General features: G+C 48.1%; 1 protein-coding gene across 1 annotated transcript in view; it reads right to left on the bottom strand.

The window, feature by feature from the left end:
- Positions 1-27,835, bottom strand: part of SORL1 (sortilin related receptor 1) — a 194,927-nt gene that overhangs the window by 71,254 nt on the left and 95,838 nt on the right. Inside the window, 11 exon segments of the mRNA XM_060251466.1 lie at positions 2,045-2,167; positions 3,546-3,659; positions 4,254-4,427; positions 5,363-5,501; positions 11,178-11,424; positions 12,069-12,160; positions 15,506-15,637; positions 18,085-18,257; positions 20,446-20,531; positions 22,249-22,377; positions 27,073-27,259. Of these exon segments, the coding sequence (XP_060107449.1) occupies positions 2,045-2,167; positions 3,546-3,659; positions 4,254-4,427; positions 5,363-5,501; positions 11,178-11,424; positions 12,069-12,160; positions 15,506-15,637; positions 18,085-18,257; positions 20,446-20,531; positions 22,249-22,377; positions 27,073-27,259 (1,596 nt within the window).

Genomic DNA, 27,835 nt, shown 5'->3' with positions numbered 1-27,835 from the left:
TAGAACCTTGGAAAATTGTTCCTCAGAGTTTTAAATCTCTTAAACGTGATGCCCACCGATACCTTTAATGGGGCCCACCAGGTGTTTTTAGAAAATGGGCAGGGCCAGCGGAGGGTTTTGCCCAGCAAGGCTTCTAATAGGCCCACTGGAAATCTGACTGATGGAGCAGATTTTTAACCATGTAGTGACTGTGCAGATTTTTTAGAATGTTGCTTCAACAGCAGCTGCCATCACAACACAAGGATCTATGCCAGGGGTGGCCAAACTGTGGCTCGGGAACCACATGTGGCTCTTTCACAGATATTGTGCAGTACTCAAAACCCTACCTTCTGCTGGCTTGAAGAAGGTGTTTCTTTCTTTAAACCACTTCTTGAAGCCAAGCCAGCCGGCAGCTTAGAGAATGCATTTAAAGTTGCTTCCTTTCCATCTCTCCTTCCCCCATCTATTTTCCTTCCTTCCTTCCTTGCAGCTCTCAAAACATCTGACATTCGTGTCTTGCGGCTCTCAAACCAGTTTGGAGAGCCAGTTTGGTGTAGTGGTTAAGTGTGCGGACTCTTATCTGGGAGAACCGGGTTTGATTCCCCCCTCCTCCACTTGCACCTGCTAGCATGGCCTTGGGTCAGCCATAGCTCTGGCAGAGGGTGTCCTTGAAAGGGCAGCTGCTGTGAGAACCCCCTCCAGCCCCACCCACCTCACAGGGTGTTTGTTGTGGGGGAGGAAGGTAAAGGAGATTGTGAGCCGCTCTGAGACTCTTCTTCAAACATCTGACATTTATTCTATGTGGCTCTTACGTTAAGCAAGTTTGGCCACCCCTGTCCTATGGTGTCATCTGAAATGACTGCCAGGACAGAAGACTGGATCCTGCTTGAGTAGACCATGGTCTGCACCAAACATATGAGAATCTGTAGGGGTCATATTGTACCCCTAAGCAGAAGTGTTATAACCCTGCAAGGTTATCTGCTTTTTCCTGGTCCTCATTTCCTATAAAAAGGTAAAGGTAGTCCCCCTGTGCAAGCACCAGTCATTTTCGACTCTGGGGTGACATCGCATCACAACGTCTTCACGGAAGACTTTTTTTACGGGGTGGTTTGCCATTGACTTCCCCAGTCATCTACACTTTCCCCCATTTCCTATACTTCTACTTTAATACAAAAACACAAAACTGCACAGCCAATACTGTAAGCACGGCAACTCAGACATACAAGTGTTCCTTATTTCTTGGGGAGAGGCCGTGGCTCAATGGTACAGCTCCTGTTTGGACTGCAGGAGGTTCCAAGCAGGCCTGAAGCCTGAAAATGTTGGGTGGAGGGGCCTGGGAGATTAAAAAATTGGTGTGGGGGGGGCCATGGGGCTTGGCTGCTTCTTCCCGCCAGAGGTCAGCCCCAGCTCTCTCTCCCACTCTCTTTCGCACGGCTGCTATCTCTCTCTCACTGTCGCTCTCTCGCTTCCCCCCTCGCTGTCGCTGTTGTGCTCTCTCTCTCGCCTCTCGCTGTTGCTCTGTCTCACTTTCCCCGTCGCTGTTGCGCTCTCTCTCCCCTTCACTGCTGCTCTTTCTGTCTTGCTTTCCCCCTCCCTGTCGCTGTTGCGCGCTCTCTCCCCTTCACTGCTGCTCTTTCTGTTTCACTTTCCCCCCTCCCTGTAGCTGTTGCGCTCCCTCTCTCTCCCCTTCACCGTTGCTTTTTCTGTCTCACTTTCCTCCCTTGCTGTCGCTGTTGCTCTCTCCCTCCCTCGCTCTCCAATAGAGGGACCCTACAGAAGGAGGGGGGGGTTGAATAGGGTGGCCGGGCCCCTCTCGGGTCCCCTGTAGCTACAGGCCTGGTTCCAAGTTCAATCCCTGGCACCTTTACTTAAGGATCAGGGAGTAACAGGCCATGTCAAAGACTTCTGCCAGAGCCGCAGCTAATCTGAATCAACAACACTGTCCTTGATAGACCACAGGACCGATTTAGTGTAAGCCAATGCCACATGGGTGCACGGAATGGAGGAGTGTAGAGAATTTAGCACGTGTAAAGACGCCTAAGAACAACTTTGTGGCCAGACTTACCGCAGTGATTTTCATCACTGTTGTCACCGCAATCATCCTCCAGGTCGCACTTATAGGACAACGGGACACAAGTCCCCGAGCCATGGCAGCGGAACTGAGTGTCGACATCACATATCGTTGTTGCTATCATGGGGAGGAAAGAGAGCGATTTCGTTCAGGCTGGAATCATCTGATCTTGAGACACCAGCAGCCTTATTTCAAAGAAACCCACAGAGGAGATAGGTGACACGTTTCCTGATCTGACAAGCAACGAACGCTGCTTCTGGATCAGAACTTGAGGGCACCGTTATCTGTAGTGACTTCCCTACATCAATCATAATCTTGTAAAAAAAGTCTTCTCAGGACAGTGGTGCTGCAGACCCAGGATTTTAAAAATCTCAGGGCCCCAATGGATGCACCATTGGCCATGCTGACTGGGGCTGATGGGAGTTGTAGGCAAAAAACATCTGGAGAGCTACTGTTGGCCAACCCTAAGGTATTACTCTCTGCAGGCATTGAATTCAGCAGGAGCTCATAGGAGTGCAGCTCGTGAACCTTTTTGACGGTTCCCCCTCCTCGGTCCCACCTTGTCCACTGAATAGTATGTGCAGCCGCATAGCAATCTCTGGATGAGCTCCACCACGTGCTTTTCTACAAAACGACCCCTGACTCTCTCTATTGTTAAACCCCTTCTCACAAGCAAGTTTCTTGTGGAACTTCCAGCTCAACCCATTCCTCTTCATCCCTAACAGATCATACCAAGCTTAAAGGTGCACAACTTAATATAGGCGCATGTATCTCCTTCCACATCTCCCTTCCATTTCTCTGTTGGAAATTCACATTGTACGCTCCTCAGGGCAAGTACCGTATTTTTCGGACCATAAGACGCACTTCCCCCCCCCCAAAAAAAGTGGGGGGGGGGGAAGTGTGTGCGTCTTATGGAGCGAAGGTACGTACCTTTCGGGGGGGCGATCCGCTGCCTCTGATCTGGCGCTTCCCCCGCGCCTGCCTGGCTCCACCTTCTTCCAGCAAGTGTGGGATCGCTCCACGTGGCCCCACCGCAAACCCAGCGCTTCACGAGCGCCAGCTGCGGAGGGGGCAGCGTGTTTCCTCCTTGTCTGTCTGCCTGGCTCCACCTCTGATGCTTAAAGCAAGCGCTGGGATCGGAGGGCGGAGGGCGCGATCCCAGCGCTTGCTTTAAGCATCACAGCTGAAGCCAGGCACACAGGCAAGGAGGAAGCACGCTGCCCCCTCCGCAGCCGGCGCTCGCAAAGTGCTGGGTTTGCGGTGGGGCCATGTGGAGCGATCCCACGCTTGCTGGAAGAAGCTGGAGCCAGGCAGGCAGGTGCGGGGGAAGCGCCGGATCGGAGGCAGAGACAGCGGATCGCCCCCCAGGAGGAAGGTGCGTCCTATCGTCCGGAGCGCCTTATGGTGCGAAAAATATGGTACTTCTCTGTTTGGCATGCGTTACTCTCTGTCGTGTACATTGGCGAGTCTAGAGAAAAGCAACCAGGTAACGTACGGCAGTTCTTCTCGTCACTCATATCCCCGCAGTCGTTGTCGTTGTCGCACTGCCAAATGCTGTTGATGCAATTCCCATTCGAGCATCTATACTGGTTGGAGAGACAGGTGTTTTCTGAGATGCGGCAGTCAGGTGAGCGAGAATCCAAGCAGAGGCAAAAGAAGAATTTTAAAGAAGGTACAGTCAGGGTCCAAGGCAACAGACCACATCAACTTATCTATATCCAGGGCTTTTTTTGAGCAGGAACGCACAGGAACGCAGTTCCGGCTAGCTTGGCATCAATGGGAGTGGCCTAATATGCAAATGAATTCCTGCTGGGCTTTTTCTACCAAAAAAGCCCCAAGCGAAACAATGGTGACATCGGGAGGTGTGGCCGCATATGCAAAGGAGTGTTGGACTGGATGGGCCATTGGCCGGATCCAACATGGCTTCTCTTATGTTCTTATGTGACACAGAGTGTTGGACTGGATGGGCCATTGGTTTGATCCAACATGGCTTCTCTTCTGTTCTTATGTGACACAGAGTGTTGGACTGGATGGGCCATTGGCCTGATCCAACATGGCTTCTCTTATGTTCTTATGTGACGCAGAGTGTTGGACTGGATGGGCCATTGGCCTGATCCAACATGGCTTCTCTTATAGCTACGGTTTGATGGTGATTAACTGTAGAGTACTGTGAAGGCCCAGGCAAGTGTGTGCTCCTCCTTACCTTCCTTTACGCAGGTGTTGTTTTTCAAAAGATACCCAGGTGGGCAATCGCACTTCATCTCCCCTGAGGAGAGCAAATGCCCAGAAACTCCCTCAGGGCATTTGCAACTTCGGCTGTTGTTGGATTTCGGGAGGCACAACAGGCTGCAGGGCCTGGCACTACAAGCGTTCTGCCCTGTCAGGAGAAGGTGGGGGAACGGTCAACGGCAGGGTACAAGGTGTAAATTGTGGCTGAGTGGTACGGTGTCTGTTTCGCAAGCAGAAGGTCCCTGGTTCAATCCCCGGCATCTCCAGTTTAAAGGATCAGGAGTGGCTATGGGGCAAGATCTCCACCTCAGCTCCTGGAAAGCCACTGCCATTTGGAGAAGACAAGACTGGCTTTAATCACAGCTCTGACTCAGTCTGGGACTTCAGGAGTTACATCTTTCAAGTCCGCCTCCCCAGCTGGATAGCCCTGTCATTTCAATCTTCCAGACATTTTCAGCAAGCAAAACAGTAACAAGGCCAGTAGCACCTTTAAGGCTAGCAAATTTTAGCATCGCATAGGCTTTCGAGAAACACAGCTCTCTTCGTCAGATGCATCTGACGAAGAGAGGTGCGTTTCTTGAAAATTTAGGCTACACAAAAATTTGTCAGCCTGAAAGGTGCTACTGGACTCTTTACCATTTTGCAGCAGCAGACTAACACGGTTAACTCCTTTGGATCTATAGCAAGCGTAACAGTTAGAGTTGCCACCCTCCAGGTGGGACTGGACGATCTCCCAGGATTACAATCCATCTCCAGACTACAGAGATCAGTGCCCCTGGAGAAAATGATGGCTCTGGAGGGTGGACTCTATGGCATTGTATTTTTCCTCCCCGAGCTCCATCCCGGAGTCTCCACGAATTTCACAACCCAGAGCTAATGACTCCACACTGGTCACAACAGTTTTAATCTCTTGTCTGCCCACCCCCAACCAAGATGTGCAGACCACGTTGATTTTCTACCCTGAAATAAGAGATCTGGCACCAAGAATGCAGCACCCCCGTTTTTCTGCTCTTCCTTATTGTTCCAAGGAGTTATCCAAATACAAAACAAGCAGAACAAATCAGAACACGGTCCCAGGAATACCTGCCGTCTTTCCTCGGTAGAAGATTTTCATGTCCATCACCCCGGTGAGGTGGCCAACCAAAATCTCCATTCTGGATCCGCTGTATTTGGAGGCTCTGAATATGCTCAGCTGAGACCAATCGTTCCAGTAGATCTCATTCTGAAAAGCAAACCTCTCATCTTTTAGCAGTAATATTTTGGGAACTGCAAGTATAGGTAGCTCGGGGAGGGGGGGGGGGGGACGCAAACTAAATATCCTTTAAACATATGCATTTATTAAAGTTAATGTTGTCACTGACAGAAATAAATAGCATACATATATAAAAGAGAAAGGCATCAACGTGTGTGTGTTTGTGGTGTATATGTGTCTGTGTGCCTGCCTGCCTATCTGTCTATCTATATACATCTCTCTCTCAATCAATATACATCTCTCTCTATCTCTCCATCCCTCTATCTAGAAGAAGATGAAGATATTGGATTTATATACTGCCCTATACTCTGAATCTCAGAGTCTCAGAGCGGTCACAATCTCTTGGAGAGCCAGTCTCTGGAGAGCCAATCTGGTGTAGTGGTTAAGTGTGTGGACTTGATTCCCCACTCCTCCACTTGTACCTGCTAGCATGGCCTTGGGTCAGCCATAGCTCTGGCAGAGGTTTGTCCTTGAAAGGGCAGCTGCTGTGAGAGCCCCCTGCAGCCCCACCCACCTCACAGGGTGTCTGTTGTGGGGGAGGAAGGTAAAGGAGATTGTGAGCCGCTCTGAGACTCTTCAGAGTGGAGGGCGGGATATAAATCCAATATCTTCTTCTTCTTCTTCCTTTACCTACCTCCCACATACACACACACAACAGACATACCCTGTGAGGTAGATAAGGCTGAGAGAGATCTTGCAGCAGCTGCCCTTTCAAGGACGACTCCTGCAAGAGCTATGGCTGACCTAAGGCCATTCCAGCAGCTACAAGTAGAGGAGTGGGGAATCAAACACGGTTCTCCCAGATAAGAGTCCACACACTAACCACTACAAAAACTGGCTGGCTGGCTGGATCTATCTTGTCTGTCTGTCTGTCTCTCTCTGTCTCTGTCTCTCTCTCTATCTATCTACCCACCCATGTGTGTGTGTAATGATGCCTTCCTTCTCTTTTTTGCTTTTTTTTTGGGGGGGGGGGCATGAAATGACAGCCGACTTATGACAACTCCATTGGGTCTTCAAAGCCAGAGATGTTCAGAGCGGTTTGCAGTTGCCTGTCTCTGCAAAGCAACTCTGGACTTCCTTGGTGGTCACCCATCAAAATACTAACCAGGACTGACTCGGCTAGGCATCCGAGATCTGACGAGATCAGACTAGCGTTTATTTAATTCGTATCAAACATTTAGAGCACCGAACATACTTTTTTCTTGTTGAAACGCTTACAACGACTCTGCAAGTCAAGTCGCTATCATCTGTCCCATTTTGCGGGCAGGGCGTAAAGGGTGAGAACCGCAGTTTGCTTGCGGCCATCAAGGGAATCAGTGGCGGAAGTGAGACCTGAACCAGCTCAAACTGAGGCTGCCCCTTCTCTCAACTTAAAACCTGATTTAGAAATCAAGGAGGTGAAGGTATAACTTTAAAAAAAAAAAAAAGGAGACATATATATATGAACATATGAAGCTGCCTTATACTGAATCAGACCCTTGGTCCATCAAAGTCAGTATTGTCTTCTCAGACTGGCAGCGGCTCTCCAGGGTCTCAAGCTGAGGTTTTTCACACCTATTTGCCTGGACCCTTTTTTGGAGATGCCAGGGATTGAACCTGGGACCTTCTGCTTCCCAAGCAGATGCTCTACCACTGAGCCACAGCCCCCTTCATGACTCTCCAGGGTCTCAAGCTGAGGTTTTTCACACCTATTTACCTGGACTCTTTTTTGGAGATGCCAGGGATTGAACCTGGGACCTTCTGCTTCCCAAGCAGATGCTCTACCACTGAGCCACAGCCCCCTTCATGACTCTCCAGGGTCTCAAGCTGAGGTTTTTCACACCTATTTACCTGGACTCTTTTTTGGAGATGCCAGGGATTGAACCTGGGACCTTCTGCTTCCCAAGCAGATGCTCTACCACTGAGCCACAGCCCCCTTCATGACTCTCCAGGGTCTCAAGCTGAGGTTTTTCACACCTATTTGCCTGGACCCTTTTTTGGAGATGCCAGGGATTGCATCTGGGACCTTCTGCTTCCCAAGCTGATGCTCTACCACTGAGCTACCGTCCCACAACAAGAAGTGCAGCATAACTGCACTTTGAAATCCCCTGAGCAGAAAACCAGGCATTAAAACTTCTGTTCCTGATGAAGTTCTGATTTTGCACACAAGGACATCACATCCCTTATTAGTTGCTAGGGGCAACCCCTTAACCTGCATTTGAATGCTGGCAGCCCGAGGGGATATGGAAACTAGATAAATGTTACGGGGGCTCAGGCATATATTAAAGTCTTTCTGCAATTGCCTCAGGGAAGATTAGTTCGCTCTGACTTCAGCGGCCGCTTTTAAAATTGTCGGTTAGTCGCCGTGCTCAGAATGATGAGACGTCTTCAAAGGAACGTCTTGGTGAATTGCGCGGCTACCGTCTGCCCCTACCCAAAGGAAGGCTCTAGTGGCCTGTGGAAGATTCGCAGTTACTTCTAATGCAGGGCTGCCAATGTCACGTGTAATGGTCAGATCTGATGTAAAACAAAATAGGAGTCAAGTTGCACCTTTAAGACCGACTTAGTTTTTATTCAGAACGTAAGCTTTCGTGTACTCTCTAAGCACGCTTCATCAGAAGAGGAAGCCGGTACAGTGAGCAAAGCCACGCGTAGCTGGTAGTCAGTGGCTCAGAATGCAAACTGGTACAAATTTATGAACCAATGACAGTATAGTAAAATTATCTGGTAGGGAGCGGTTTAGAATGGTAAAAAAATTTAAGATTCAATGACAGAATAGTAAAATTAACAAATTGAGCAAACCTTTCATCTGAGTAGCACGAACATGCAAAAGCCATAAAACAGTTATATGTCAAAATGTGAGAGTGCCTGTTAATGACTGTATTGTATTAAGCCCGGGTCAAAGGAAGATATTTATATCTCAGAAGATTTCCCATCCAACTAATTTACCTTTTAACATGTAACATACATCTAGTTTGCCTTAGGAGAAAAATACATCAAAATTAGTGGGAGTTGGGTTCTGTATATGTCAGGGGTGGCCAACGGTAGCTCTCCAGGTGTTTTTTTTGCCTACAACTCCCATCAGCCCCAGACCAATGGCTAGGGCTGATGGGAGGAACGGTGGCTCAGTGGTAGAGCACCTGCTTGGGAAGCAGAAGGTCCCCGGTTCAATCCCTGGCATCTCCAAAAAAGGGTCCAGGCAAATAGGTGTGAAAATCTTCAGCTTGAGACCCTGGAGAGCCGCTGCCAGTCTGAGAAGACAATACTGACTTTGATGGACCAGGGGTCTGATTCAGTATAAGGCAGCTTCATATGTTCATATGAGTTGTAGGCAAAAAACATCTGGAGAGCTACCGTTGGCCACCCCTGACATGTGTAATGGGATAAACAGCCAATATCCCTGCTTGAGTGTGTCAATACAGCTAAAAGAGAAATGCATTGGATAGTGATGTTCTTGTCCACCTAATTTACTTTTTAACATGTAAACATCATTCTAATTTGCCATAGAAAAAAAAGAATATAATAAAATATAATGGAAATGGGTTAAGTATATGCAATTTCCATATCCATTATATTTTACTGTATTCTTTTTTTTTTCTATGGCCAACTATATGTATGTTACAAGTTAAAAGGTAAATTAGTTGGATGGGAAATCTTCTGAGATATAAATACCTTCCTTTTGACCCGGCCTTAATACAATATAGTCATTAACAGACACTCTCACATTTTGACATATAACTGTTTTATGGCTTTTGCATGCTCATGCTACTCAGATCAAAGGTTTGCTCTATTCCTTAGTTTTACTACTGTCATTGAATCTTAATTTTTTTTTTACCATTTTGCATTCTAAACCGCTCCCTACCAGATAATTTTACTATACTGTCATTGGTTCTTAAATTTGTACCAGTTTGCATTCTGAGCCACTGACGACGAGCTACGCGTGGCTTTGCTCACTGTACCGGATTCCTCTTCTGATGAAGCGTGCTTAGAGAGTACACGAAAGCTTACGTTCTGAATAAAACTAAGTCGGTCTTAAAGGAGCAACTTGACTCCTATTTTGTTCTACTACTTCAGACCAACACAGCTAACTACTTGGACAGATCTGATGTAAGCATAATTTGTTTAGTGGTAAAAAAGTGCCGTCACGACTCTCGCTGTAGATCTTCAGTGTGAAACCCCCCCCTTATCCTTCCCCTTGTTTGTGTAAAGTGCTCTCAAGACACAGGCAACTTATAGAGACCCCTTAAGGCAGGGGCACTGAACTCATTTTTTATGACAACCAGATCTGACATAAATGAGACTTCGTTGGACGGGCCATGCGTGTCATTAAATATAATGCCAGAGATAGTAGAGATATAAAATTTATAAAAGACACAGAGAAACACAATTCAAAATTTTTAAAAAACTTAAAAAATGCTTAAAAAATTAGCATTCTTGCAATATTTTGTTTATTTCACAGTTTCTGATAACTGACACCTCTTGGTTTGAATTATTGCATCAGAATCTGGAGACAATATCTGTGCTGTAGCTATTTTGAGTATACTATTCAGGGTGTTGTTCAGGTACATGTCCGTAAGTTGCAAACCAACTTTTTATCTTATTAATATTCGTTACAGAAATCACATGGTCAATGCATTGAGCCTAAGACCAGGGGAAAAACATGAAATGGCTAGGCATTGCAAGCTTTTGTACATAAGTTGCTTCATGTGCTGGTCAGCCAATGGAGAAAACAGAGGCTTTGCTCTGTAGCTCCTGTCCTATTGAGCAAGCCTGGCAAAGCAAGCCGTGATGCAGAAGGAAGCAAGAGAGAGGGAGAAGGAAACAGATGACAGTGAGCTGCTCAGGGGCCTGATAAGAGGTCTCCGGGGGCCTGTTCCAGCCACTGGGCTGCACATTTGACACCCCTGAATTAGGATTTTGGAAACAAGAGACAAACAGAGGTAGTTTGCCATTGTCTGCCTCCGAATAGCAGTCCTGGTCTTCCTTGGTAGACTCCCATCCAAGTACAGACCAGATCCAATCTTGCTTAGCTTCTGAATTCTGATGAGATTTGACTAGTCTGGGCCATCCAGGTCAGGGTAGTCCTCGTATACCATAACACAAATACAAACTAACATGCATTGCTGCCAACTACCTCGTTGCTGCACACCAGCACACCAGATTGCTGCACACTAGATTGCTGGGTCTGTGTAACTTTGTGATTGTCTGTTCTGAATGCTCATTTTTGCTGCTACTGCTTGTTGTTTTATTGCTGGTTGGAGTTTTTCTGCTACCTGATATGCTGTTTTTTATGTTTTTAATGCTTGCATTGTCGCCTCTTCAAAAAACCTGTCTTCTCTGGTGTCCCCTAATTTGGGTGTTTGACCACCCCTGCTCTAGTAAATTACCCAATGGGCTTTGATTTGGAAGAGAACACCACAGGTCAAGGGTCCTCCAACTTCTTTGAACCTGCAGGCACCTTTGGAATTCTGACACAGTGTGGTGGGCACAGTCACAAAATGGCTGCCAAAGGGGGAGGAGCCAGACACAAAATGGCTGCCACGGCTTATCTTCAAGCACACAGTGAAGATCCTCGTGCTGTGGTGGCAGCTACCCACAGGCACATGAGGGATCCCTGCCATAGGTTAATGTAAAGACTCACAAAAGTCCAGATATCCCTCTCAGTACCTTGAAAACGGCAATGGCGTAGGGATGAGGGAGGCTATCCAAGATCACCGATCTCTGCATGCCGTTGAAATCGATTCGCTCAATCCTGTCCATGTAAGCTTCGGTCCAGTAGATCCAGCGGTCGTCCACAGAGATGCCGTTAGGCCACCTCACCCCCTCGAAAACGATGCAGGTGGCCGAAGAGCCATCCATCTCGCTTCGATAAATACCGGGCCTGGAATCCCCCCAGTCGGTCCAAAACATCAACCTGAGAATGCAAGCCAGAAAAACATGTTGCTTAGAACGAAGAAAACAAACCAGGTTGAAAATCACACATACCCGGCCCCGCCCCACCCCCCGCGCAAACAGTGGACCACAAAATATGGTGGGCAAGATGTCCTCATCCTGCTAGGTCAGATGTAGTACAGGCCTGGCATCCTTACTCAGACCAAATCTGATAAACAGCTTGATTGTGAAGATTGCTGGGTCTGTGTATCTTTGTGATTGTCTGTTCTGAATGCTCATTTTTGCTGCTACTGCTTGTTGTTTTATTGCTGGTCGGAGTTTTTCTGCTACCTGATATGCTGTTTTTTATGTTTTAAATGCTTGCATTGTCCTAGTTGTTTTTAAAACTTTTGCCTTGCTATTCCAGTAGGAAGGCAGGGTAAATGTCTTAAAATAAAAATAAAATACTACTTGGGAGCCTTAAAACTCCATTTCCTCTTGCAGAAAGTGAACACTTATTTTCAAAAGGGTGTTCCTTCTTTCTTCTTCTTTTTTTGAATTAATTGCTGTCTGGAGTTCTTCTGCTATGCAATTTGCTTTTTTATGTTTTTAATGTGCATATTAAGCCTAGTTTCCCAGGTACAAGGCTTACTGACCAAATTGGCAGTACATTTGGCATCCCCTCACCCTTCTTTAGGCAGCAAAGTCAAGGCTCGGGGCCGCTCCAGCACAGAGGAATTCAAAATTGTCAGTCTTAAGTCTCCGTCAGGGTTGGCAACCTAGAACAAACACCAAAAAGTAGGGAAAGATGAGTATGAGCAAACGAAAACGATGATTTGTGCTGCTCGAGTCTCCCTCCTGCCGTGGGAGGGCAGAGTCCCCAATAAGAAGGCTGCCTTCCGGGCACTCTCCCTGATGTCATCATTGTTCCACACAGGGCTTTTTTGGGGTAGGAAAGAGTCCAGCAGGAACTCATTTGGATATTAGGCCACACCCCCTGATGTCACCATTGTTCCACACAGGGCTTTTTTTTTTGGTAGGAAAAAGTCCAGCAGGTACTTATGCATATTAGGCCACACTCCCTAGTGTCACCATGGTTTCACACAGGGAAAGCCCAGCAGGAAATTATTTGCATATTAGGCCACACCCCACAGATGCCAAGCCAGCTGGAACTACATTCCTTTGTGTTCCTGCTCAAAAAAACCCTGCTTCCAGGTAAGATCCAGTTCCCTGCAGTTCCAACCAGACATGGGGATGGGGTGGAATCGAACTCACAAAGCAGGCAAGTACCCTTTTATGGAGCAAAACTCCCTGTACTGCTGTAATAGACCACCAGCAATACTGCCTTCCAAAAACCAAACAAATGGGCTTTCCTAAAAGCTCAGGAAATTGCTTCCTGCAAACAACTTTGATGGATCCATTCATTTATTCAGCTTGCCAGTCGCTTGCAAACCAAACCTTATTAGAGCAAACGGGCTTTTGTTACCAGGAAGCAGCCAGGCGGTTTTACATAAACCAACATCAGCCCACAGAGCGAGTTCATAAATGTGCTGGGGAGGACTGCGCACGAGGTGTAATTTGCCTGCTGCTGTACAACGCATGGCACTGTTCCCATTCTGCGGGCAGACAGATGAAGCCTTTCTGCAGGAACACGGTGGAGTAACTAAATCTATCCGTGCACGCAAGCACAATTTATAGGAGGGAGGACTTAAATTCCCCTCCTGAATCAGTCCAAGGTCTTCCTTGTCTAGCTATCTGGCGTCTGGAAGCTCTCAAACCAGAATCCGGTAGCGAGAGCCTTGCCCTATAGCAGGGGTGGCCAAACTTGCTTAATGTAAGATCCACACGGAATAAACGTCAGATGTTTGAGAGCCGCAAAACGTGAACATCAGGTGTTTGAGAGCCGCAAGACAGGGAGAGAGAGAGAGGGGGGTGGAAAGAAGGAAACTTTAAATGCATTCTCCAAGCCACCGGCTTGCTTGGAGAAGTGTTTTAAAGAGACTAATGCCTTCTCCAAGCCAGTCAAAGAGGCAGGGGGGGGGGGGCTTCAAGAGCCACACAATATGTGTGCAAGAGCAACATGTGGCTCCCGAGCCACAGTTTGGCCACCCCTGCCCTATAGGTTTATCTTTAAGGCCTTTACAATGAGGGCCAGGGCCTTTTCGGTGCGGGCCCCTACCTGGTGGAATGAGCTCCCACTGGAGATCCAGGCCCTGTGGGACTTATCCAAGTTCCACAGGGCCTGTAAGAAAGAGCTCTCCCACTAGGCTTTTACTTGATCCAGCGAGCGTCCTATGAAGCCATCGCTTTCCCAGCATCCAGCACCTTACCATCAAGGTGCACAAGCTGTGTTGAAAGCTTCCAGACTACACGATGTTGGATGGGTCGCTGTTCTGACTGCTGCTCCCGAATCGGATTGATATTTTTGTGGAGGTGGTGTTTTGAAGCGATTTATTTTAACGTCGTTTTCATGTTGTAAACCGCCCAGAGCCCGCTTGCGGGATAGGGTGGGGTATAAATTGGAAAATTAAATTAAAATTAAATCCCTTCCCTTCGGTATTCAGAGAGAGGGTGTATTTATGCCAGGAAGCTTCATTTCGCTATCATGGCTAGCCGGAGCTGAAAGTCCTCAACTCCTTGAACTCAGACTAAAATGGCGTGGAGTTTCCAAACGTATTATGACAGAAACGTATTATGACAGGGAACAGAAACTTTACTTTCTTGCCTATACCAGGGGTGGCCAACGGTAGCTCTCCAGATGCTTTTTTGCCTACAACTCCCATCAGCCCCAGCCAGCATGTGATCTATCATCTGAACTACTATATCTGGGCCACTGAATAATTATACCTCAATTTGCATTATGTGCCCACCCGCCTGCCTTTGTTATAGAATGCTGTTTTAATTGTATTTATTGGTTTTATTGTATGTGACCGGTTTTACTTCAATGTGATCCGCCCTGAGCCCGTCTGGGAAAGGGCAGAATATAAATTGACCGACCAAACAAATGAACGAATGAATGAACGAACAAATAAAAGCATTTGAAAAATGTCTTGTGAGGATTCACACCCAACTCGGGTCAAAGGAGGGAACTACAGGGAGACCAGCTCTACCAGCCAAGTCAGCCTTTTTAACCCCACAGGCCAAAAATAGATCAAGTGACTGGCCCCTGTGAAAGTTTCCAGGTCAACTCGCTTGCGGGTTCATGAAAAGAACCGCTTCAGATAACTGTTTTTGCTTCAAATCCCTTTTGCCTTATCCTGTACTTCTAATGGTACAGAAGCCAGATCATAAGAACGTAAAGAAGAGCCCTGCTGGATCAGATTAATGGTCCATCTAGTCTAGCATCCTGTCTCGGAAAGCGGTCAGCTAGTTCCTCTGGACAACCAACAAAGAACCAACCAACACATATAATGCAGAGAGTGGTGCAGCGGTAAAGACCGATCATTACTCATGAAACTGCCTTGCGTTGAATCAGATCAGTAGTCCATCATTGTCAATATCACCTACTCAAAGGATCCCCAATGTTTCTGAGCCTGTGGGCACCTTTTGGAATTCTGGCCCAGCATGCTGAGAACAGCCACAATGTGGGGGTCACAAAATGGCGGCCTCAGGAGAAGACGACGACAACTGCAGTTTTATACCCCGCCCTTCTCTGTGAATCAGAGACGCTGAGTGGCTTACAATCTCCTTTATCTTCCTCCCCCACAGCAGACACCCTGTGAGGTGGGTGGGGCTGGAGAGGGCTCTCACAGCAGCTGCCCTTTCAAGGACAACCTCTGCTCGAGCTATGGCTGACCCAAGGGCATTCCAGCAGGTGCAAGTGGAGGAGTGGGGAATCAAACCCGGTTCTTCCAGAAAAGAGTCCGCACACTTAACCACTACCCCAAACTGGTTCTTCCCCTGATGTTGCCTCCTGGCTCTGGGATACAGAGGATTAGTGCCTGTGAGAGCGGAGGTTCCCCTCAGCATCTTTGCCAAGTGCCACTGACAGACTTATCCTCCATGAATCAATCTAATCCCCTTTTCAAGTTGTTTATTCCTGCGGCCATCACGACGTCCTCTGGCAGCAAATTCAATGGTATTGCTTCTCAACAATGGGGCGTCCTGGCCGTGCCAAGGCATACCTCAATCTTCGGGATACCAGCATTCACCCAGTACAGCAGCTGACTGATGGGTTCAAAGGCCAAGGCTTCGACTGTCTCCAGACCCGTGCTGATGATAATTTCCTGTCCAGAACTCCCATTGAGACACAGGCGCTTAAAAAAAAGAAAAAAAGAAAGAAAGAAAAAGGAAGCCATGAGGAAACACCAGCGAGTTCAGTTCTCATAGACAGGATGCAAACTGAAGGATCTACTATGGGGGAGGGAGGAGGGAGGAGGAGAAGCAGAAGGAGAAAAAGAGGGAGAAAAAGAAGACCGCAGATGTATAACCCACTCTTCCCTCTGAATCAGAGACTCAGAGCAGATTACAATCTCCTGTATCTTCTCCCCCCACAATAGACACCCTGTGAGGTGGGTGGGGCTGAGAGAGCTCTCACAGGAGCTGCCCTTTCAAGGACAACTCCTGTGAGAGCTATGGCTAACCCAAGGCCATTCCAGCAGCTGTAAGTGGAGGAGTGGGGAATCCAACCCGGTTCTTCCAGGTAAAAGTCCGCACACTTAACCACTACACCAAACTGGCTCTCACAAGGTCAGTTCTGCCAGAGCTATGGCTGACCCAAGGCCATTCCAGCAGCTGTAAGTGGAGGAGTGGGGAATCCAACCTGGTTCTCCCAGATAAGAGTCTGCACACTTAACCACTACATCAAACTGGGTCTCACAAGGACAGCTCTGCCAGAGCTATGGCTGACCCCAGGCCATTCCAGCAGCTGCAAGGGGAGGAGTGGGGAATCAAACTCGGATCTCGCAGATAAGAGTTCACACGCTTAACCACTATACAAAACTGTAGAGGAAGAAGAAGAGGACGAAGAGGAGGAAGATGATGATTTATACACTTGGGAGTCTCAGAGCAGCTTCCAATCTCCTCCCCTTCCCATCCCCACAACAGACACCCTGTGAGGCAAGTGGGGCTGAGAGAGCTCTGAGAGAACTGCTCTTGAGAGAACAGCTCTGAGAGAACTGTGAATTATCCAAGGTCACCCAGCTGGCTGCAAGTGGAGGAGGAGTGGGGAATCACTCCTCCCTTAATTGCTACACCAAACCGGCTTTCCATGGGTCACTGTGATGACAGCGGCTGCTGAGTAGCTTTCACACCCAGGTCAAGCACGGGAAACAACAGGTCCCCAGTCAAAGGACTAACTTTGGCTGGCCATGAGTTTTGGAGACAAAAGGCCGACTCAAGTTTGCCACACTTCAAAGGCCAAATTCATATTTTTTCTGCCGTTTGTTCCCCAAATGGCTGCTAATTTTCCAACGCCAATCATCTCTAGCAGCCGTAAGACTGGCCGACCTCTCAAAAAGTAAAATAAAAACCTCTCCACACGTTTCCCTTTCTTGTCCCGTATGTCTGACAACACCTCCACCTTTCCCAAACACCTTCACGGTACTTCTTTCAGATAAATAAGTGTCACAAGCAGGGCCACCTCGCCCACGAGGCAAACTAGGCGGTTTCCTAGGCACCAAGGAGAAGGGGCACCGAATTGGGCTCCACCCCCCCCTCCAGTGCCCAAGACAACCACCTAGTCTGCCTCTCCCTCCCTCCCACAGCCCCCTCCCTTCCCTTCCTCCACACTCCCCCTCCCCCTGAAGCTCTCAGTGATGAGATTGGACAGCCAGTTTGGTGTAGTGGTTAAGTGTGTGGACTCTTATCTGGGAGAACCAGGTTTGATTCCCCACTCCTCCACTTGCACCTGCTGGAATGGCCTTGGGTCAGCCATAGCTCTGGCAGAGGTTGTCCTTGAAAGGGCAGCTGTTGTGAGAGCCTTCTCCAGCCCCACCCACCTCACAGGGTGTCTGTTGTGGGGGAGGAAGGTAAAGGAGATTGTGAGCCGCTCTGAGACTCTTCGGAGTGGAGGGTGGGATATAAATCCAGTATCTTCTTCTTCTTCCAGCTTCGAGGCAGCCGACATCTGCGTGTTTTTTGAAGCCAGCGCTGGAGAAGGCTTCACTCCCACTAAGTGTCACAAGCAAGGCTGGCTCCCTCACTAGGCAAACTAGGCGCTTGCGTAGGGCACCAAGAGGAAGGGGCACCGAATTGGGCTACACTCCCCCCCCCCCGTGCCCAAGACAACCACCTAGTCTGCCTCTCTCTCCCTCCCCTTCCGCCACACTCCCCCCCCCCCCACACCCGAAGCTCTCAGTGATGAGACTGGATCCTTCCAGCTTCGAGGCAGCCGACATCTGCGTGTTTTTTGAAGCTTCACTCCCACTCACTTCCGGTTCCGGAAAGGAGGGAAGAGAAGCCTCCTTCAGCGCTCGCTTCAAAAAACGCGCAGATTTCGGCTCTCTTGAAGCCGATAGGACCCATCCTTGTCGAGGAAAGAGAAGCCTCCTTCAGCGCTCGCTTCAAAAAACGCGCAGATGTCGGCTCTCTTGAAGCCGACAGGACCCAGCCTTATCGTGGCAAGTGGGGAGGATGACGGAGCACAGTGCTGCGGAGGGAGGGCGACAGGGGGGCACCGGGCAGGGAGCTTGCCTGTGGAGCCATGCGCCCTAGGGCCGGCACGGGTCACAAGGCACTTTGGAAGCCCTGAAGGACGACTCACCTGGATGATATCAAGCGTGACATCCGCCCAGTACAGACAATTGTGGTCGTAATCGAAATCCAGGGCCACCGCCCCTCGCAGTCCGTTGAGAGGCATCTTTTCACTGATCCCGGAAGACAGGTCGTAACGGTGGATGGAATACCGGGTGGCGTAGAGAATGAATTCGTTCTCCTCTACAGACATAGGGAAAGGGGGGTTGAAGGAACATTTTAAACCACCTGCTTAACAGCCTCGTGGCTGGAGTTCGCTGGCCCAGAGAGAAAGGCAAAGTAGCCAACCTGGGCTGCTCGCCAAAAAGCTTGACTCTAGCTCATCAGGCCTCAGTAAAGACAACGGTTTCCCATTGTATCATAGGCATTAAATTAAGCTGACAGGAAGAAAACTGACTCCTTTGAAATGTGGTATTGGGGAAGAGCTTTACCATGAAACGCCAAAAAGACAACTAAGTAGGTTCTAGATCAATTCAAACCTGAACTCTCCCTAGAAGCTAGAATGACTAAACCAGGGGTTTCAAACATGTGGCCCAGGGGCTGAATCAGGCCCTCGGAGGGCTTCTATCAGGCCCCTGAGCAACTGGTTGCCATCTACTTCCTTCTCCCTCTTTCTTGCTTCCTTCTGCATCACAGCTTGCTTTGCAAGGCTTGCTCAATTGTACAGGAGCTACAGAGCAAAGCCTCTATTTTCTCCATTGGCTGAGGTTCTCCCTTGGGGAGGAAGGGAGGGGGGAGACAGAGCTTGTTTTTCCAGGCTCTATCAATCACACAGCAGAGCTACTGAGCCAAGCCTCACTTCCTTCTACTGGCTGAGGCTCCTCCCCCACCAGTCCCTTGGGGAAGAAGGAAAGAGCCAGAGCTTCCTTTGCCCAGTGTTCTGGATTCCATTAGAGAAATACAAAGAAAGCACCTTTAAAACCAACAAGGGCTAACATTTTAAACATGCATTAAGGTTGTTGGGGTTTTTTTTTTAAAAAAAAATTTAATTGTGTTTATCTGTGTCCTTTATAAAGTTTCTATCTCTGCCACCTAATCTTAAATAGGTACCAACCTGAAATGGTCCACCCCAACAAAGTCTCATTTATGTCAGATCTGGTCCTCATAACAAATGAGCTTGACACCCTTGGAATAAACTGTACTTGGGTTACATGGTGAAAAGACAAGAGTCACTAGAAAAGATGATCACGCTAGGAAAAGCTGAAGGCAGCGGGAAAGAGGAAGACCCGACACGAGATGGATGGACTCCGTCAAGGAAGCCGCGAGGGCTCTGAGTTTGTAATACGTGAGCAAGACTGTTAACGATTGGGCGTCTTGGAGGCCATTCATTCGTAGGGTCAGCATAACATGGAAGCAACCTGATGGCGCTCAGCACACCCAATCTAGGACATGTGGCTCTTTCACACATATTGTGTGGCTCTAGAAGCCCCCACCACCCCGTTGGCCAGCTTGGATAAAGCATTTCTCTCTTTAAATCACTTTTCCAAGCCAAGCCGGCTGGGGGCTTGGAGAATGCATTCAAAGTTAAAGTTGCTTTCTTTCCACCCCTCCCTCCCTCCAACATCTGACATTCACGTCTTGCGGCTCTCAAACTTCTGGCTTTTTTCTATGTGGCTCTTATATGTTAAGCAAGTTTGGCCACTCCTGATATAGGGTGTTGTCATGGCTGCTGTGAATGACCGCTGGGCTCATCAGGAATATAATTCAGCCTTGCACAGAAATATCATAGGCCACAGCCTCTTGCATTTCTCTGCCTTTGAAACCAAGATTTATATTTCCCTTTCGTGCCTGAACATGTATACACACTGACTGAAAATATACTTCATTAATCCAAAGATGTGGAACTTCAGCCTGTGAAACTCATGCTTCAATTTGTGGAGGGGCTTTTAGCCCCACTGGTGGACCTCCTGATGGCACTTGGTTGTTTTTGGCCACTGTGTGACACAGGGTGTTGGACAGGATGGGCCACTGGCCCGATCCAACATGGCTTCTCTTATGTTCTTATGTGACGCAGAGTGTTGGACTGGAGGGGCCATTGGCCTGATCCAACATGGCTTCTCTTATGTTCTTATGTTCAATTCATCCATTAGTCTTTAGCCATGAGGCATCTTTTTGAGTCAGCTATAACAAAACTAACATGACTACCGCTCTGGAACTAAAACTGTACAGGGGGAACCTCGTTCAGCACAGACACTGATAATTTTTTTTCGGGGGGGGGGGGGTGGAGTTAATGATTAGATCCTAGGTGAAGGGACAACATAGAAGAGTGTACCACAGTCTAGAAAAGAAAGCGGGAAACTGAGGCAAGAAACCGGAGCTATGGGGGAGACTTTCTCACCCCTTTCACTGCTATATTCCTCCTCCCATTTACCTGCTAAAGGACAAGGCACCAGTTCCCCTTCCAGACGGGCCTCCACATCTCCCCCTGAGCAGACGTCTCCAGATATCTTGCGATAACTACCAGAAATAAATAAAAAGGTATTTTTGCAAAAATCTAATCTACTGCCCACCTTCTGCGTAAGACAAACTGTTCTGGGAACGGTTCCATTTTATCGTAATGTGTATATAAAAAAAATAGAATTAAAATCCCACACAGAGAGCACTTCCGTATAGTTTGTTTGCAATCCCAAGGCAAGAGTCTCACACTGTGCAGTCACAGGCTGAGCACATGGGGATCCTTTGTGCTGGTTGAGCACTCCTTGGTTGTGCATTACAACACACCGCATTACCACTACATGCACAGGGCAAACGTGCGTTTGGAAACCCACATCTGCAGGAATACATGACTGGTGGAGCTGGCACATCTCTAGAGAGGAATTAGTAGGTGAGGATTTAAGCTTCCCCCTGCCTACAAGTTCATCCTTACAAATGCGCCCCTCCAGTCCCAGAATTAGTGTTATGACACAAAGACTTGACTGGAAAACCTCACAGTGCATAGTTGAGGGTTTCCCAAGACGATGCCCATGGGCAACATGGCATCCACCGGTACTTCCCTTGGCACCCACCAAGCTTTTGAGAAAGCGGGGGCGGAGCACTGTACGGCAGAGCCTTCCTTCCTTCCTTCCTCTCCGTCACCTGATCTACAAATCTTGAGTGGCATCGATCTATCCCAGCTAAGAATAAAAGGAAGAAAGGAAGAATTCAAGCCAGAAAGGGCAAGTAGCCCCACTCCACCCACCCCCGGCCATGAAACTCATCCATAGCAAATTTCTAGCACCCATTGTATTTCTCCCCACAATGGGCCTTATTACTAGTTAGAGAAGATAATTCATGGCCTGAGCAAGGAATATAGCTAAACAAATGGTATTTGTTAGTCTAGGATCCGTTAAAATTTAGTAATTAAAAGACCTAGGGGAGGCTTGTTTACCTAGCATGTAAGTGAAGTGGATTGGTTTATTTCTCCCTTATTCCACGGACATTCAACTAAAACGTGTGTCACAGTTTCTATGAGCCCTAAGTCACAACCGCAGTATCTTTCTGCCCTCACTTAAAGTAGTTTCTCCTGGAGGATCAGGGCTGATAAGCATCTGGGCTTTCCTTAGTCAGTGTGTGGTTCTATGTCAAGCTTGCCTTCTTTCCAGAAGGTGTGAGATGGGAGGTATTCCACTGGGATCCAATCCTGCAGCCATTTTGGGTTGGGCTCCACCTCTTGTGGCAGCCATTATGTGGTGGTGCGCTACACCCAGGGCCGGCATGTGGGGTTCTGCTGCCCAAGGCAGAATCCCGAAGTATGCCCAACCCCACCCCCCAAAATAACCTTATCGCGTGCAGGCAGCATGATGACGTCAAATGGAGACGTCATCATACACCATTGTTTCTGGGCGCTGAGGGACCAGGAGATTTCTTCAGACCCCTCAATGCCCAGAAACAATGGCGCATGATGACTTCATCACGTGACATCATCAAGCCGTACCACATTGTTTTTGGGCGCTGAGGGCCTGGAAGAGTTCCTCCAACCCCTCAGTGCCCAGAAACAACACGCCCCCGGCAACTGCTGAATGTTGCCTAATAGATGCGCCAGATCTGTCTCCACCCCATCTCAAAATTCCTCAGCTGCCCAGAGATTCAAAAAAGGGCAGGGACTGCTGGCCCAGTTCCTCCTTCGCTGCCTGCCTCAAACTATTTTGCGTCCAACCTCAACCCATGACCCTCACGTCCATGCGTGGTTCCTTACCCTCTTGTCTTCCTGTAAGATGAGCCAACGGGACACGGCGCAGGGGGAGATGACAGCTTGCCAGCGAATTCAGGATCCGGCACACAAACTTCCGATGACAAATCATCACTCAGCTTGAAACCAAAATCACTGACCAGAAAGGGAGAGAGAAAAGAATCAGGAGGATGAAATGTTATTTACAACAACTGTTGGGGTTTTTTTTTCTTCAAAAGCCGTTTCTAACCGCAAAGGAGTTAAAACACGGCGTCGCAAAAGTGCAAATGTTTAAATAACTGCATCAATAAACAGAATTCAAGTCATTCACAGCACACAAGATCTAAGTTAGTTACAGAAGGGACTTCCAACTAGTGGTCCCTTGAGCCAAATCTGTTTCCTGCAGAAATTTTATTCTGTGGCTCTTTGACAGAGCATCTGCTTGGCATGCAGAAGGTTCCAGGTTCAGTCCTGAGCATCTCCATTTAAGAGAAGCAAGTAATGGAGTAAATGGATCACCTTTACCTGAGATCCTGGAGAGCTGCTGCCAGTCTGCGTGGGCTAGGAATCCCCAGCATGCTGCCCCCTGAGTGCCATAGCACCTATTGGCTCCTTTCCTGGTGCCCAAGTATTTCTAGAAAGTCCAGGAGGGGCTCTTGACAAACAAGACTTCCAACTGGCCATTGGAGATTTGATGGGCTAGGCCAAAGGGTGGCCAAACTGTGGCTCTCGAAGCCCCCGCTGCCTCATCAGCCAGCTTGGTGAAGGCATTTATCTCTTTATATCACTTCTCCAAGCCAAGCCAGCCAGCAGCTTGGAGAATGCATTTAAGTTAAGTTGCTTTCTTTCTACTTCTACCTCTCCCACCTGCCTCCCTTCCAGCTCTCAAACATCTGACATTCATGTCTTGTGGCTCTCAAACATTTGACATTTATTCTACGTGGCTCTTACGTGAAGCAAGTTTGGCCATCCCCGGGCTAGGGGATATTTTTACAGAAGTTGCTTTGGCAGCATCTGCCACCGCAGCACAAGGATCTTCATTCTGTGACTGAAGGTAAGCTGCAGCAGCTACTTTGTGGGGAGAGCCAGTCTGGTGTAGTGGTTAAGTGTCCGGACTCTTATCTCAGCCCTCTCAAGCCCCACCCACCTCACAGGGTGTCTGTTGTGGGGGGAGAAGATACAGGAGATTGTAAGCCGCTCAGAGTCTCTGATTTAGAGAGAAGGGTGGGGATATAAAATTGCAGTCGTCGTCTTTTTGTGACCCCCATGTTGTGGCTGTGCTCAGCATGCTGGGCCAGAATTCCAGAGGTTCAAAAACATTGGGGACCCTTTGAGTAGGTGGTATTGACCACGGCGGACCACTGATCTGATTCAACGCAAGGCAGTTTCATGAGTAATGATTGGCCTTCGCTGCTGCACCACTCTCTGCATTATACGTGAAACGGCTCAGCCGATGTGAGGCAACGGAGTTTTGGCCTGTGATCATGGAGACATGGTCTGACCAACATTCCCTCTAAGCAGAGGGAGTTACCTCACAGTTTTTCAGCCTCTGGCTCACACCTTTCGTCTTAGCGCAAGGAAAATGGCCCCAGAGCAAACTAATTTACAACGGGCCTCTTTGTGTAGCAGGAGCTCCTCTGCATATTAGGCCACGCCCCCTGATGTGGCCAATCCTCCAAGAGCTTACGGGGGTCTTCTTACAGAGCCTACTTGGAAGCTCCAGAAGGACAGGATACATCAGGGGGCGTGGCCTAACATACAGAGGAATTCCTGCTAGAAAAAGAGCCCTGATTTATACAGGCGCTCACAAAGCAGAATTTTTGCTCACAAAACTCCACGGCTAGAGGGAACATGGAAGCTTGCTGGGCCTTTACTCTCTGCCCCACCCCACAAGGGCCTTGCTGGGCCAATACTCTCTGCCCCACCCCCCCAAACCTACCTCTCAGAATTGTTATGAAAGAGAAGATCATGTGTTGTTTTGCACTTCTTAGAGACAGGGTAGAAAAATATATTTGCTAAGACAGCTAGAACACTGGGCGGAAAACACAGTATCTCCAGAGAATCCCAGCCACTGGCTGTACCTCAATTGCTGTGTTCCGTATCTGCAAAATTGCTGTCTGCTTTAATAGGGTTTCTTCCAGTGAACTCCTCTGAGTACCAACATTGTAATTTACGTGCTACTCGGGTGTTATGTTCTTTCCACAAGACAAGTAACCCCTATCCTTTCTAATGAATTGCAGAGGGTTTTTTTTTTAAAAAAGCTAAAATACGGAGGGCCAAAGCAAACCCCAAAAGCTGCCTAGAACTGTAATAAACTATTTTTATTATGCAATAAACCCTGTGAAAGCCTGAAATCCATTCCATCAGAATTGCATGTTGGTTTCAACGCTATCGTGCTATTGAGCCTGGATTGTACAACACCTCTGGAAATTTTTGGGAAAAGCAGAACTAAAACAGTTGGAATGAATATAAATACATTTCATATTGGAGTGGATTTCGCAGCACTCTCATAGAGGGGAGCAAAATATCACTGGGAAGGGAGCTGGGGAAGCAGAATATATCACAAAATCCCAGTCTTCAAAATCTGGCTGCCAAAATTCATTCTGCAGGACGAAATATGTATTTCCCCCAAACTGGAGTTATCACAGAACAAGGGCGGCCAAACTTGTTTAACGTAATAGTCACACAGAATAAACATCAGATGTCGGAGGGAGGGAGGAAGGAAATAGATGGATAGGAAAAAGTGGAAGGAAAGCAACTTTAACTTTAAATGCCAGCTGGTTTGGCTTGGAGAAGTGATTTAAAGAGACAAATACCTTCTCCAAGCCAGTCAGTGGGACAATGGAGGCTTCAAGAACCACGCAGTAAATGCGAAAGAGTCACATGTGGCTCCCGAGCCACAGATTGGCCACCCTTCTCATAGAATCACGGAAGTGGAAGGGGCCATACAGGTCATCGAGCCCAACCCCCTGCTCAATGCAGGATCAGCCTACAGCATCCCTGACAAGTCATCCGCGCATTAACAAATTACTCAGCCCCAGGGATACACGGATCACAAGAATTTATGGCTCCATGATAAAGATGTGGCTTTGTGTGCAAGATTTCCAGCTCACCTCCTGCATCTCTCCCATTAAAGAATCGCAGGCACCAGGGACCATCGAGAGCTGCTGCCAGTCAGAATAGACAATGATAAGCTAAACGAACCAACGGTTTGACCCCATAAAAGGGATACTTGTAAACCAGACGCAACCATCAAAGAAAGTAAAGCAATGCAGCCCAACCTGTGATGCAAACCGAAAAGCAAGGGTGGCGAAGAGACTAACAGCGCAATCCTTGCTAAGTCGCACCCTTCTGTCTTCTTTTCTTTATTTCCTTATGCTAACAAATCATAGCAGACTTGTAGCAACCCTGTAGGGTTGGATAAAAACATCTGGATAAAAAACAAAGCTCAATACTAATGCTATTTTTTTATATTCGCCCGGTTATGAGGCTACGCCCACCTTTTCAATGGAAGCCATGCACTGCTAACAGCACGCAGGCCTGTAGCCAGCACTGCAGCGGGAAGCCATCTTTGTTCTACCGAAAGAAAAAGTGATGGCAAAAGGTCCACTTGTCTCAAATGTCTATCCTGCCTTTCCTTCAAAAGTTCTCCCTGCTTCATCCACACAGGTTCTGTGGAGTAGGTCGCAGGCCAAAAAAGCATGACAAACCCAGGGTCCTCCAGCGAGCTCTGCGGCCAAGCATGGATTTGAACCAGGGCCTCGCGCCAGTCTTACTCCAACGTCTAACCCCTACAACAACAGAAAGCTTTTCGCCCTGACCTGGATAGCCTAGGATCACCTGATCTCGTCAGATCTCAGAAGCTAAGCAGAGTCAACCCTGGTATTCCAAGACTTCTTTGGAATACCATGACCTGGAGGCAGAGGCAGGCTGTATCAAGCCACTTCTCTAATGTCCTCCATGCCCGGCAGGGATTGTCAGAAGTCGCCATGGCTTCCAGCCATGTGTGCATGCGTGCGTGCACACACACACACAAATACTAAAAAAGATAAACAACAGAAAGCATAGACAGCTTCAAGAGGGGATTGGATAAGCATATGGAGCAGAGGTCCATCAGCGGCTATTAGCCATAGCGTGTTGTTGGGAATCTCTGTCAGCCAATTTTAGTATATGTGCTGCCAAATTGAACCAGTTTGGTGCAGTGGTTAAGTGTGCAGACTCTTATCTGGAAGAACCAGGTTTGATTCCCCACTTCTCCCCCTGCTGGAATGGCCTTGGGTCAGCCATAGCTCTCGCAGGAGTTCCCTTTGAAAGGGCAGCTGCTGTGAGAGTCCTCTCAGCCCCACTCACCTCACAGGGTGCCTGTTATGGGGGGAGAAGATATAGGAGATTGTAAGTCGTGCTGGGTCTCTGATTCAGAGAGAAGGGTGGGGAATAAATCTGCAGTCGTCTCTGTCTGGGGCAGTGATGCTCTGTATTCTTGGGGGCGCACAGTGGGAGGGCTTCTAGTGTCCAGGCCTCACTGATGGATCTCCTGATGGCGCCTGGGTTTTTTTTTTGTTTTTGGCCACTGTGTGACAGAGCGGTGGACTGAATGTGCCATTGGCCTGATCCAACATGGGCTCTCTTATGTTCTCTTAAAGCTTTTATTTGTAGTGGCTCTCAGCATGATTGGATCCCCCATGCTGGTAACAAATGGAATGTTTCCAATCCAATGTTCCTTTTCCCTCGGCTATCCGAGCAAGCGAGCAGAGAAGCTTCCATAAATTGGAAGGATGCTTACATTCTGTGCCCTTAGTCACCCGCGATCACCTTAACAGGAGACCTTAACGGGGCACGTGACGCACTTACCACTCAAAGTCCTCTCTGGTGCAAGAGCAGTTGGAGACCACAACCGGCCTGTCAAAATCTTCCCCGTTAAAGCACGTGGCGTGGGAGGTTCGCCTTTTGAAGACTGTCTTACGTCCCAGGAGACACTCGTTGCCTCGCTCGTCCGAGGGGGACCACGATTTGTAATCGTTTTCAGTGCACGGGACACCTGCATGATAAACAGGAGGGAATATTGAAAAGGGGGTCAAAGGCAGGAGAGAGGATTGCGAGGCCGAGCCTGGCAGGAGCGCTGGGGGTGGGAACATGGTGAGGTGGGCGCAACCTTGGCAACATCGCTGATGTCACTTCCAGGTACAACTTGGAAGTAACAAAGGGTAATTCTAGGAATAGTTTCTGGTGGTTCCTAGAATTACACTTTGCAGCAATACCGGCAACAATGCAGTATTTTTTATCTCCCACTGTAGCTCAGAGAGGCAGTGAGCAATACTATAGTACAGGGGTGTCAAATGTGTGGCCCGTGGGTAGAGAAATGGGATTGGATTGTGAAAGTTTTATCGTGGAGTGAGATGGACAAATTAACTAAAACTTTAAGAGACTATGACTTAGATTTATTCAAAAAGGAGTGGAAGAAATTTAAAGGATATATGGAGAAAGAGTGGAACGTAAAAAGACATTGGACAATTTTTTAGTATTAATGAGAAAAGAAAAGTATTGAACTTTGATAGATTAGTGGTACCTTTATAATTGAGCTTAAATTTATAACTTCGGGGAAGTCAAATATTGG

This window comes from Heteronotia binoei, chromosome 12, assembly GCF_032191835.1.
Source record: "Heteronotia binoei isolate CCM8104 ecotype False Entrance Well chromosome 12, APGP_CSIRO_Hbin_v1, whole genome shotgun sequence".
Classification (NCBI taxonomy): Eukaryota; Metazoa; Chordata; class Lepidosauria; order Squamata; family Gekkonidae; genus Heteronotia; species Heteronotia binoei.
This window is presented reverse-complemented; position numbering and strand designations above follow the sequence as displayed.